Source organism: Amborella trichopoda, chromosome 9 (assembly GCF_054954075.1).
Source record: "Amborella trichopoda isolate Santa Cruz 75 chromosome 9, AtrichopodaSantaCruz75HAP2 v2.0, whole genome shotgun sequence".
Lineage (NCBI taxonomy): Eukaryota > Viridiplantae > Streptophyta > Magnoliopsida > Amborellales > Amborellaceae > Amborella > Amborella trichopoda.
In genome coordinates, this window is record NC_142344.1 from 31,459,287 (window position 1) to 31,472,792 (window position 13,506).

The 13,506-nt window shown below is 36.0% G+C and overlaps 1 protein-coding gene across 12 annotated transcripts in view; it reads right to left on the minus strand.

The window, feature by feature from the left end:
- Positions 1–1,516: 1,516 nt before the first annotated feature.
- LOC18428464 (serine/arginine-rich splicing factor SR34A) overlaps positions 1,517–13,506 on the minus strand; it is a 46,972-nt gene continuing 34,982 nt past the window's right edge. For 6 of the 12 annotated variants that reach the window (XM_006837780.4, XM_020663771.2, XM_088847846.1 and 3 more), the window contains 6 exons: positions 10,163–10,212; positions 10,017–10,073; positions 9,556–9,665; positions 5,557–5,640; positions 5,388–5,424; positions 1,517–1,939 (listed from right to left, as the gene is read on the minus strand). In XM_006837780.4, coding sequence (XP_006837843.2) covers positions 5,400–5,424; positions 5,557–5,640; positions 9,556–9,665; positions 10,017–10,073; positions 10,163–10,212 — 326 coding nt within the window. In that variant the 3' untranslated portion in view covers positions 1,517–1,939; positions 5,388–5,399. The remainder of the gene's footprint in view (positions 1,940–5,387; positions 5,425–5,556; positions 5,641–9,555; positions 9,666–10,016; positions 10,074–10,162; positions 10,213–13,506) is intronic. The other 6 variants (XM_088847840.1, XM_088847841.1, XM_088847842.1 and 3 more) reach the window with 1 other exon arrangement.

Sequence of the window (13,506 nt, forward strand, 5' to 3'; positions counted from 1 at the left end):
TTACATTGCATGTTACATCCTAATATTTCTTTTAAAATTATGTAAATTTTATATAGAATGCCACAATTTTTTAAATAAAAATATTAATTAGAATAATTTCATTTTTTAGCATAATTTCAAAAAGTGAATTCCTAAAAATTTATAATTAATATATCTAATTAAATTTAAATTTACTACTATAAATTTAACTTTATAATTGAGAAACATTATTAATTAATAGAAAAATAAGTTTAAAATTATAACTATGTTTATTCGTAAAAAGAGTATTTAAGGTGACGCATATTTCTAACTATCTACTTAACACTTTCGGTGGTCAATTGCGACTAGACAAGGTCTCATCCAATGTTAACCATACCTGCTGTGGATAATGACTCACAAGGGTCATGTAGCAATGAGACTCTTAGATTTAAACGATGGAAATCAATTAACACCGTAAAAGCATTACATAATCAATGTTGATCAGGATTATACAACAAATTTCTTTATTCTCTATATATATTTCACTAATTTTGTAATTTCCCTAAAAAGAGCACCTTATAAAAATATAATAATAATCTATATCAGAGCAACATATTGTGCCGACAGGCCTGGGCAAGCGAGGTAGGGTTATAGGGAAGGGGACAACCAACATCCGTCCCATTCAACGCCAGGGAGCCATTCATTCCTACCAGGCTCTCGCGTGTCCTAAGTGGAGGTCCAATCAATCAGCGACCTGAACTGTTTTTGAGATACCCCTAATAATCAATGAATGGCAAGTATTTTTTCCTTGTATAGATCCTATTTCAATGGGAACTTGAGTCAATCTGCCTACACGCCTTGTTTTTACTACTATATCAGGAGTTACTCCATATATTGCTCCACAGAAAACAGACAGTGGATTTGTTCATTTTGGTTGAATCTTTTTCAGAACTCAATAGATAATTTGATAAGCCAATGATTTTTTTTCCTTATTTTAGAATACAGTTAACCAACATGTTAACTAATTGATTAGCATCAGATTTTGCAATTTTTTCTTCTACAATACCTCGACATCATAGGTCTCACATGTTTGCACCAGAATGGAAGTTTCTCGGTATTGCTATGCCATCTCCGATAGGCTCATTTCCAAAAAGACCCTGAACTAATTCATAGTTTTAAGTTTAGTTTCCAAATATATATTAGCTTTGGACCCCTTTTCCCATGAATCCCAGCTCGACTCTCCACACACACATACACATTTTGTCACTGTCAAAATCACTTATTCTAGTTACGGAACCCCTGCCAACCATGAAAACCAGAACGAGGATATCAAAAAATGGCAAGGAAATAGTCGTGATGCAACTTTTTCACTTACTGTCTCTCTCAACATTTTTTCCTTTCTTCAAAATCATAAGGGTTTCCTCCAACATTTGTCTTCCCTTCCCTACCTCTCCATTCCACTAGATATTTGTCACATTTTCACATTAAAATTTGAAAGGAAAATTAGCATTGTCAAAGCATTATGAACGAAAGTCAGCATTGTCAAGTGGGACCAATATTCCAAAACCACACTGTCATGAAGTTTCAAAGAAGCAAATCCAAGCACCAAATCCAACACTAATGACAACCATCCATCCATCCATAAGACTCCGATTACATTATGAACTGCAGCAGAAAGAAACCAAATTGAGGAGAGGAAAAATAGTAAAATATACATGACAATGTAACATAAAAATGGCTATTGTTATGTGAGATGTGCCCAAGGTCCACGAACAGAGAATGCAACATTATAACAAGCTTGAGAAGCGAAATAGTTTCCTAATAATTTGAGTTTTTAACATCAACAAAGGCCAATGTCACGTCAGATATACCAGAGTCCCTTCACAGGTTAGAAGATTAAATATTTTGACAAGCTCAATCCCGGAAACTGCGTTAAGGTTTGATTTGGTGCAATGAAGTATCAACTGCCATCAAATTGTGCCTGGAACAAAAAACAAAAAAATCAAACGAAAATCAATTTCCTAACCAGCAAGTGCAGAAGAAAAAAGATGAACTAAATTGGAAAAAGTAGCAACCAGCAGTCGAGTTTTAGCAGTCAAGTTTTATAGATAAACCTGCTCATCTATTCAGTTACCTTAAACCATATTGAATCATTGATAATCTAGATCTGCTTTCTCATAAAAATTAAAAGCAAGGTATGCTTGCGGTACAGCAATGCCTTCTGTTTTCTTTATTCAAATTCAATTATTTTGAAATAAAAACATTGTATATTATACAATAAACATAAGGGCGACGCATGGAGTTGTGAAGCCATGCCAATGTAAAGGGAGTGGCTTTGAATGGTAAGCCCCTACTAGAAACCCCCCTAGTGTCACAGTCTTTCATCTCACCCAGTAAAGGCATCTCTATAATTAATTAGAAGTCACTTAATCTAGAAGACCTGAGATCTTGCTTACCTACTTCAGTTACAAAATTCGAGCCATACAGCAAAGGTCTATTACATTTGAAGGGTATGACTTTGTTCAAGTAAATATTAAGCCATCCCTGGCCAAACCAGTTGCCGCCTATACCAGGCATGTCTGGCTTCCCTTGAGTGAAAAGAGAAATCAGAGAAAGTCTGTCCCATTACAACCCTAACAAAATTATATGATACAAATGGGAAGGTCCAAAAATGATTGCAAGAGCTTTAGGAGACTTTTAAAAAGCCAACAGCATAAAGCTCGAGGCTGCTGACTCAATCCAATGCCTATCATGCCCCCCCTGTGATAGTTCTTTGCAATTATGTTTTTTGTTCTTAATCAAGTTAATGTTTAGAGTCCAGTATAAGTCACTAGGAATCCAATACCATGTAAACTTACGAGAGATGGAATGATTCTCAAAAGTGAAAATGAAGCCAATGTGGTCCTGCCTGCAAGGGGCTCAACCAAATGGCAATTTGCTTCACAGTTAATCAAATGACAAAAGGAGTGTAGTATCATCAAACTATGACTAGAATAATGTGATATACATGATCTAGAATAATGCAAAGGACAAAACCAACCTATGACTAGAATAATGTAAGACATACTTGACAGCCTGAATGTGATCAGTAAGAACCTCAAAACTAGAACATCATCCTCCAAAACATTTTTACTGTAGCATCATTATCTAATACTTGCTCCACACATTTAGAAGTCCCCAAGAGATTTTGCAAGCTTCCAGTGGATGTGCCTTCTGTCCATGAATAAATCAGGCACCAAAACTCTCATGACAAGCAACCACAAAAGTCAAAATCACTCAGAAAATTCAAAAAATTACTGCTGATAAAGTGCATAAAAAGAAATTAAGATATAGTCGATGGGGCAAATAGCACAGCACATGATGTAGTGGAAGAACCCCACAGGAATTGAAGGCCTGCTAGATGCTAAAAATGATTAAATAAAAAAATTGTAGAACTTCTCCAGCAAACTAAAGCCAACATAACCCTAAGAGGGATCAGGATGATTAAGGGACAAAATCGGCTATCCCACCCCTAGTTACACAAACATCTCATAAGCATTGCACTTCCCTTTACAAAATTAGCCCTTGAAAAGCAATCCCCACAATTCCTTATAAGAATCAACTCTCAGCCTGTTACCATGAGTATGCCTTAGCATTTCTAGTAACTAATATTCAATCACAAGGTATGTGAGAGAGACTTCTACCTCATTCAAACTCTCACAAGGTAAGTTAGAGAGACTTCTACCTCAATCAAACTCTCACAGGTAAGTAAGAGAGACTTCTTCCTCATTCAAACTCTCCTACTTTCTTCCTACCCTAGAAATCATAATCTATTAAAAAAATCCCAACAAACTACTCAAATTCAACAATCTCCCAGATAAATTCCCTTTGAATGAGAGCACCACAGTGGATCAGTAATGGTGCCCTCTGAATCAGATGGCACGCCCACCAAACTTCGAAGGAACACGATAAGTGCCACTGTATCCAGTACCAGGCACAGGGTAAAACTGGACCTACCACAACCCCTGTACCATCGCAAAACAACACTGGACCTATTACAGTCCCCAACCAAAACATTTAACCCCAGCAATCATTCTCCAGAGATGATCCCACACCCCCACAACCACCTTAAAAACTCACTGTCCAAAAGAGCCATGTTCATGTTATTGTATTTCCTAGTACCAAGCCCTCTTAGTTTCTTAGGCCTGCATGCCTCTTCTCAATATCATGTGAATGTTGAAAATTGTGCTCATCACCATTAACTTTGAAAGGGAAAATGTTAACAAATTCTATCAAGATTCAGACACCCCCATGGGAATTTGGAACATATAACAAAGGATTTGGACATTTCATAAGGCCGCATAATGAGAATAACCCTGCTAAAACTACTTTCACTTACTATGCATGGACTTGATTTTTCTGTTAATGAGTAGGCTTTGCCAATGGCCTGGAGGTCTCATAGAAAAACCCATACGGGTGAACCCCGTGGCCTTGATTCAGCTCCTTCAACTGTGAACCAATGGATTTGAGAAGGGATGTCTATGGTTTGAGGAATAATTTGTCATATCCATGCTCTTCACTTCTCCCTCAAAAACTCACAAGGCCACATACTCAAAATCTATCAGATATAAAACAACAACCTCTCCAATAAGGGACAGCGGTCCCCCAATCTCTAGCTGCCCATCAACAGATTTTGAAAAGAGTTATCTTCATCAGAGAGAAGGAACCAACAAGAAACTTTTCCAGGGGACCACATCTCAATATCTCAACTTCCACAAAAGCCGCCTTGTGATTGTCCATGTCTCCATATACCCTATAAAATTTCCTTTCAAATTTAGTGCCTGTGATCCACATGCTTCCATAAGTCTTTTGGACTGGATTTCATTTTTTAACAAACCACCCAAAATTGAGAGATCCGACTGCAACAAAAATCATAGGAGCTTCCCAAACTCCCTCTTCAAGTTTTTTATTTGTATGCAAGTTTCATAGGCCAGTATTGGAATCAAGGAAAAATATCAACCAATAATCAATAAACCAGAGAGAGGAGAGTGAATAAAACTGAAATTTGGGAAGAAATTGCACATTTTAAGGATATTGTGGAAAAGCACGCCCATTTCCAACTGTATAACTGGGATCATTCATGTTATGCTGCAAAGAATCAATCGTAATGGTCATTTTAAAAAAATTTGCCGCTACCACTCAATATTTCCTGCAAATATCAAGGCTGATTGAAACAATTAAAAGTTTGAAAAGGACCACAATTTCAAGCTTCATGAAAGGATCCACACCCAACAATCAGCTAGTTAGGCAGGCTGATAATAGACTGTAAAGTGAAAACTACCAGTTAAAACCATCCAGCCCCTCCTCAGTGACCACGAAATGACAAAATCACATTCCACAAAAACAAGTACTTCCCATTGTTCTTTTTTAGCTAGGCACTATTCGCATACCTTACAATGTGATCAAGACCTGGACCTGGACCTTGACCTGTGCATTTGAAACAAGCTATGAGATTGACATGCAAGATCCATCTAACAATGCTCAAGAAAGGGGAAACATATTCAAGGTGATAAATACAAATATAGAAGCTGCAATATTATCAATATCTTAACAAAGTACCTGGAAGAGATTCTGACAGACATAGATCTGGATCTTGGTGAAACTGATCGTGATTCAGATCTTGAACGTGGTTCCTTTGATTTGCTGCAGAAGTACAATGACAAAGTCGTGCACACTGGGTATCAGAGATGACTCTAGCTTTATAACAAATCCAATTAAAAATGCTGCTCTATTAAATCGCTAAAAGAAAGAATATGCAGAAGTTCTTATTTTATCTGTATTTTATTTATTATTATTTTTTATAAAACAACCATACAGGAGTTACTCAACAAATAAAAGAAAAACACAAGGATAAAAAGATATCTTAAAATAACTTGGAAGAAAGAAACCTTCCATTTTAGGAGTGGCACATAAAATATTAAAAAAATATATATCAGGGAAAACGATATCTAATTGTCAACTGATTCACAAGGATAAAAAGATAAAACAATCAGTACACATTTTGATGTGGGAATAGCAAGACGCAACTCTCCTAAAATCCATCATTTCTCCGATGGTTCAAAGGAGTGTGTTTAAATTGGACCGGATGCTGGTTCAACAAGTGGACTGGCAAATCAGTTCCCAAATCATCCGGTTCAGCCCTGGATGGGCCTGCCTAGCAAACTGGTGCAGGGCTAATGGCCTGACCAGATCAACCAGTCCTAATGGGGGGAGAAAAGTGACAAAAAACCCAATTTCTAAAAAAAGGTACAACTTTTGGCCTTTTTTGGTCATTGTATAGGGAAGGTTATGGGGTTAAAAAGAGGTTGCTGAGAGAGAGAGGGAGAGAGAGACAGAGAAAGCAAGTTTGGCGATTCTCTCTCTCTCTCTCTCTCTCTCTCTCTCTCTCTATATATATATATATATATATATATATATATATATATATATGCCCCGAAACCCTCTTATCTTGGTTGAAAAACCGGCGACTTTCTGACATGATTCCCGCCATCAATCCACAATAGACCAAACCCCAAGTTTTTAATACTTTTTTATTGTTTGTTATATATTTGTGAAACCAGAAAAAAATTCAAAATTTTAGGGTTTTTGCAAGAAATATATTTTCAAATTGTCCTTGAAAAACGCAATAAGTGGTATTCTCTAATCATGTTAATTGTTCTTATTGCTTGAGTATCATTTTGTTGATTTAGCTTACAAATTTGGTTCCATATCATCTCATGAGATGTGGCTTTATGTTTATAACTTTAGGGCCTGTTTGGATGGCAATTTTATCTTTATATTCATCACTTCAGAGCCTGATTGAATGGCAATTAATTGTATCTTTATGCTATCACTCTAAGGCCTGTTTGGATGACAATTAATTTTATCAGAAATAGACTATCTTACCGAAAATAATATACTCTGTATGAAATTATTTTGTCAGCTGTTTGGTATGTATCTTGTATTATGGTACGTATCCTATATTATGTATAACTAGTGATATGCACGTGTGTTGCACGTGTACTAAATATTAATCACTAAAATAAAATTTTCATCTTAAATTAACATATATTCGATTATAGAGAGGATTTGGTGAATCCATCTTTGCTTCTATTAGATAATAATTTTTTCTATTTTAATTATATTATTCTCTAACCCACTCGAAAATTATTATTAATCATATTAGTAAATTTAATATTTGCTTATTAGTAAATATCATTCTAGAGAATTATAAAAATAAAAATGCAAAGACATATCATATAAACTTCAAAATGTGATTATAAATCTACTTATGACTTGCATTTTGGGGTAATTATTTTTCTCAAAGTATAATTTCAATTATATTGTTTACATATCTAATTTGCATTTATGGTTAATTACTATCCTTCCTTTTTCGACATAGTCAAGTATATCATTAACAAATATAAATAAAATTATTTTAATTTATATAAGTATATTATTTACTTAGAAATAAGTATTATTTTAAAAATTGGAGAAACTAAAAACGCAAGAAAAAACAAAGAATGAATTATCTTTTCATTTTGTGTTAACTACGTTTTTATTTTACTTCTATTTTTTCTTAGTTTTAATTATATTATTTTTAAAATAATTGAAATTATTTTTACTTAATATTAGCAAACAAAGTATTTACTTATAAGTAAATATTATTCTGAAAAATTAGAAAAAATAAAAATACAAAAAATATGTCACATGATATATTAACAAATAACCTATAATAATTAGATATCTATTGCAATTAAAACTAATAATAATGTTGGTATGCATGTCAAAAAAAAATCAAATCGATATATATGTCTTTCTCTTTATACTACGCAATTGAATATTAAACAATATATAAAAATTGACATCTAAGTAACTTAGAGATGATAATATTATGATCATAATTCAATTACAAATATATTTATTAATTTTGAACTAAACTAATTAATGTAAAGTAATAAATTCTATAAATAAGACTAGAATTTGTTTACTATACTAAATAATTACAAAATTTACTTATATGATTACGAGATATTATAAATATTTAATTAGGATTCTAACTGTTTTTGTATCTTATTTCAATTATATCTTTGGTATAATGAATTGCATCTATATATATCATGATTTTGAACATTATAACAATTACTATTACCATTAATAAAGTAGTGAGTTTAAATAATTAAGATTGTATACAATGAGTCACCTTTTGTACAAGGAGGTCATAGTTATTTAGAACCATCCGATGGGAAATCCGATAGCTTGGATGTATCACAAAGTTCAAGCAAATTTCTTTTGAACTTTGAACTTGGTCAATGGAATAAATGCAACCACCTAATTTCACATCCAATAGTAAAGGTAAATGGTCTCATTGTATTACTTGTCCTAAACAATTATTGATAAATTACATTGTAAAAAACAAAATAGTTATATGCAAATTTATAAAATTATTACTATAATATTAGAATAAATTAGTAATATTAAGTTAAAATTTAAATAGTGCTTCATAATGATAACTTTACTACTAATGAAACTATAATTAACAATTTTATAATAAAAAAGACTGCATAGAAATAAGAAGAAAAATCTAAAAGATAATGAGTCATTTAAGAGAGAGAGAAAGATAAAAAGAGAGATAATCCATTGCGGGGAAGAGATGAGGCATGCATGTAGGGGGAGCAACAGAGAGAGAGAGAGAGTAAATACACTATAAATGCTTTACAAATAAAAAATCATAAATAATGACAAACAACTATTTTGTAATAAATGATACTATGGGAAATGGTAAGTTACATGGGAAAAGGTAACACTCATTAAGGCATGTACATCTTCGTATTTGAATAATAATGATGTTAATTAATAAATGATAAGGACAAACTAAACATATTTAAAAAACAAAAAAGGATATTATTTAACTATTTAACTGTTTCAACAATTTTTAGCTATTTTTGGCTTAAAAAAGTGATTTCCAGCAAATTACTTGAATAAGATCAAAACAACTTTTCAAAGAGAAAAACTCACATGTAAAATCGCCTATAAGCTATCTCAAATAACTTTACGACAGCCACCAGCGACAACAAATAATTTATTATCACAATCAATATTATTGAAACTGTGAATTATCAGTGATAACAAGTACATCTAAACATGCCTTTTTCCTTCAGTAGTTCATTATTTACTTCATAATGTTTCTTTGGTAATGTTTGCTGAGTTATTGGACATATGGATGTGTTATATTTGTATTTTGTTCCTTATATTTTTCATATTTGGTTTCCTGATTTTTCTACATTTTCTAAATTTCTGAATCTTATCATATCTCTCTCTTTCCTTTTTCTTTTCTTCTTTCTACCCAATTTTTTGCACTTTTCAAAAATTTTATTGTTTAATTCTTTGACCAGTTCGACCTGTGAACCTGTCAGGAAGAACCACTCCAACCGCACTGGCTCCCTCATTAGTGCAGTCACAGGTCTGGTATTAACAACACTGATATGCATGTGTGTGTGTGCGTGTGTGTGTGTGAGAGAGAGAGAGTCGTGTCACTGGTAAACTCATAAAAATATTTCAATAGTTTCACAATCATACATAAGGCTACGGCTATGACTCCGCGGTGCGCCGCTGCTCCTATTGTGGCTCCTGCTGCGGCTTCTGCTTCGGCTACAGCTCCTGGACAAACTACGGTCATACTTTCTGACCTGTTTCATTACCACATGCCAAGTCTAAGATACTCGGGAGATATCATCATTCACATCGCTATTCAGCTCTTCACTTGTATGCAAGTGTATCAAGAAAAAGATATTCATGTGGTTTTCAAAATGTTTCCAAAAATGATTTCTGAAAGTTCCTCTGGTACTTTCTCATGATTTTTCAATTACAACATTCTGAGATGGCTATCTACCGAAGTACCAAATCGAACAAGCAGGTTCACTTTTACCATCAGAGAGAGTTGATGATGTGCTTTGGGATTTGAAACACATGAGGGAATGCTCTGCATGCATCCTTTGGGATTTGAAAGATGGTAGATTAATCGTGTCAAGAAAACTTACCCGAATATAAGCCCGGGAGAATGGATTCTTAAACTCCGTATCATTAAGTTTTCGAATCTGAGCAGAAAACAGAAAAAATCAGTTCAGACAAGGAAAGGTTACAGAAATTAATAGTAGATGTAGAAAGAAGCAAAATGATGGCTTACTGCATATTTCATGTCATCATAGTTAGTGTAGTCTACGAGTCCTGTCACACCTGAAGATTACAAGAAGAAGAATTCAAATTAAAAAGACGGGAACTAAATGTGGCAATGTAAAGAAAAACACTCAAACAACAGCACCAGAATCAGAATCCTCATTATCTGACTGACATTTTTATTTTAAAATCCTTCACAAATCATAATTATGCTCAGTACACGTTCATGGTGCCCTAGCTACAATAGCTACACTGCTCACAGCTATCGTAACTGTACTGGACACTTTTTTCAGGAAATGAATACAACCAAATTACTGAAAAACTAAAAAAACACAACACTGTTCTATCTCAATATTGAGATATATGGTACCATTTCACAACCACTGAAGCAGGAGTACACACGTTCTCAGGCAATACACTGATACTCAATGAAAAAACAATGAAAATTGCACAGGCTCTTCCAACATCTTTCTGGTTCATATATTTTAAGATCTTTCTGGTTCATTTCATAGTAATACGGCAAGCACCATAACTAAAAGTGGTTGACACCTAGTTGATCTCGAGTACTGTAGCAAACAGGTATCAAAATCCATTTCAATCTACTATGCACCTCTATGATATGCTTTTCTAATGCTAATCAAATTCATTAAAGTATAGAGGAACAAGAAAAATGGGAATGATGTCAACTCACATTTTAAAACAATCTCTACCGATGTCATATGAGATTGCAATACATGCATTATATGCCAATACATGCCTTATCTACCAAATTTCAACTGTCTCATGCTAACAACAAGAGGTGGAGAATGATGCAAAAGGCTAGATCAAATTCCTTTGGCCTTAGAATGAAGCGCATATGGAACTTCTCCTATATATCTAAATGTCCAAACATTATCATCTGAAAAAAATTGACGTATACTAAACGAACCCCAAAGCAAATGAATTTAGAAAGTAGTCCACTCCTGGGATAGACACTCCACCATTGTCGTAACTCCACAGGGGGGCCTCTACCTCTGCATTATGAGTCCCCGATTGAAACAAAGCCCTCGTTCGCGGTTCAGTTGCCTTGCGTTGGACACTGGACTGTTTGGCAGCCAGTTGGAATCAAACGCCAACACCAATGTTCACCTTGGTAGAGACCACCAACTGTAGAGGCCCTATACCTCCATGAAGGGTGATCTCGTTATTCTAATAGCTATGCAAGGAAAGAGCTAGACCACAAACAATAGTAAGGAAGATGAAGATACCTGAAGGCGCTCGTATCATTGCAACATACGAGGATCATACCTGCTCCAATACTCGTTGTATTTCCTTCTCGTCTGCTCCTCTCAAGGCCAATGATGTTGCAAGTAGTGAGGGACAATGATAGCTCAAAGTGCCCAATGCTTCCCGCTCTGGCAGCTCACCATGGGTTGCCCAACTGCTTCTATGCTTGTTACCAACAGGGGAGAACGAAAATAATGTACCTTCAGGCAAGGATGAAGCAGACTCCTCTGCCCAACGAGGTTTAGAAGCCTTGGCCCTGCCAATTGCAGGCTTCCTCTTCTTAGAGGACGGGGCTTTGTGCCCCTTGGATGGTGCCAGAGCTTGGCCTGAAATATGCCCATAATGGTGGGGAGAACAGATCGATAACATATCGATGCGGTCAGGGCCCACCCATTGAAAATATGGAAGGAGAGATCAGGAATGGACAACTCTTGAAGAATGACAACATGCCTAGCACCACACCAAACGATGTAAGCCATCCTGCCTAGAAAGCAATGTCTTCATAGCATTGAAATGGCGAGAAGGATATCATCAGGTAAATCCGTCAAGAGATTCATAGTTCGATGCCACGAATAAGGTGTCTACATGCATCTCTGTGGCAGCGTCAGCATGGCTGGGCCATACTATCTCAACAGCATGTTGATCAAGACCATGTTGGTCTAAGAAGGATGAGGACCTTAAACTTTCCTTTAACCCATCCAAGCCTGGGTAAAGAGCGTGGATTGTGTTAAGTAGGCAGCCGACAAACTCTACCAAAATTTCTCATGAATTTGGAATATTGCAGAATGGAGGACCAAGATTCATGTAGCTGACCCCAATTAGTAGGGAAAAGGCTTTGATGATGATGATGTTGATCAAGACCATGCTGTTGTGCAAAATGATGGGCCTTTGTATGCCTTGACACTCATAGCAAAGCCTCTGCAGAACAGCAGACTAGCACACTCATCAAGAACCACCTTGCTCTCCAGCCAGTGGCCTTCATGTCCATAAACACCCTGGCTGCAGCAAGTCCAACTAGAAAAAGCTTCCATTTTTCTGAAGACTTGGTGGAAGCCGACCACCGAAGTACCTCAGCATGAATGAAATGCAGATTCCCTACCCTTAAAAGAAAAGGGCAGTCCAACTCCTCCAGAGAAGGGTAAGGCTTGTATGTGGCTGGGAAATAGATCCAGAGCCTCCCCCAAACACAGTGGGCAGGGAATGCGATTTACAGCTTTGCCAATCGAAGACCACTAGCCACAAGATTTACCCAATTCAATATCAAAGCATGATGCAACACGACACAAGCCTCAATATATGCTTGCAAGCAAGGGCTATGCCAAAGCAAATCTGTTGCCCTGGGCAATCTTAGAGGTAACAAAAACACATTCAAGCCTTATAGAGCTTCCCGTCAAACTTGGGGGGGCAAATTTGCAGAGAAATAAGCCCAGGCATGGCCCAAACGAACCCTGTAGGTAGAAGAAGGCTCAACAAATTCAGGCTTGGGAAAGCCTCCACTTCCTGCACCAAAGGACTATCCATCTCAAAGGAAGATTGGTCTCTATAAAAAAAAGTCACCCATTACTCAAAACTCAAAACGGATAAGTTTGGGCTCATGAGAACAGGAATGAGACAGTATGGGGTACTCATTGAACAACTCCTTCAAGCCTTCTAGATAGTCCTTACCACTGAGAGTCACTTCAACAAATATTGACACGTTGGGAGGGGCCTACTCCTCATACTTTTCCCCTTCCAATGAAAAGTCACCAATGTAATGTAGGTCCCATGGCGACATACCAGCCTCACAGATATCCAGGAACGAGGTGTTTGTCGCAGAGCATCAATGTTCCATAAACCCTCGGATGACCTTCAAGAGGCGGCCATACACCAGTCAGGATGCCTGCCAAGCACTATAAAGACCAACGCCTCCTAAAGTATCCTCGTATTGATGGCAAACCGCCTTAGCCCATGCTGCTTAGCGAGGCAGAAATTGACTCTCGCTAGAAGGTCAAACTCTTTCCCCAGACGAACCTCTTTTCAAAGATATTTAGACCATAGTTATTGGGAACACCAGAGATTTGGAATACAAATAGGAATTAGAAGTGTAGA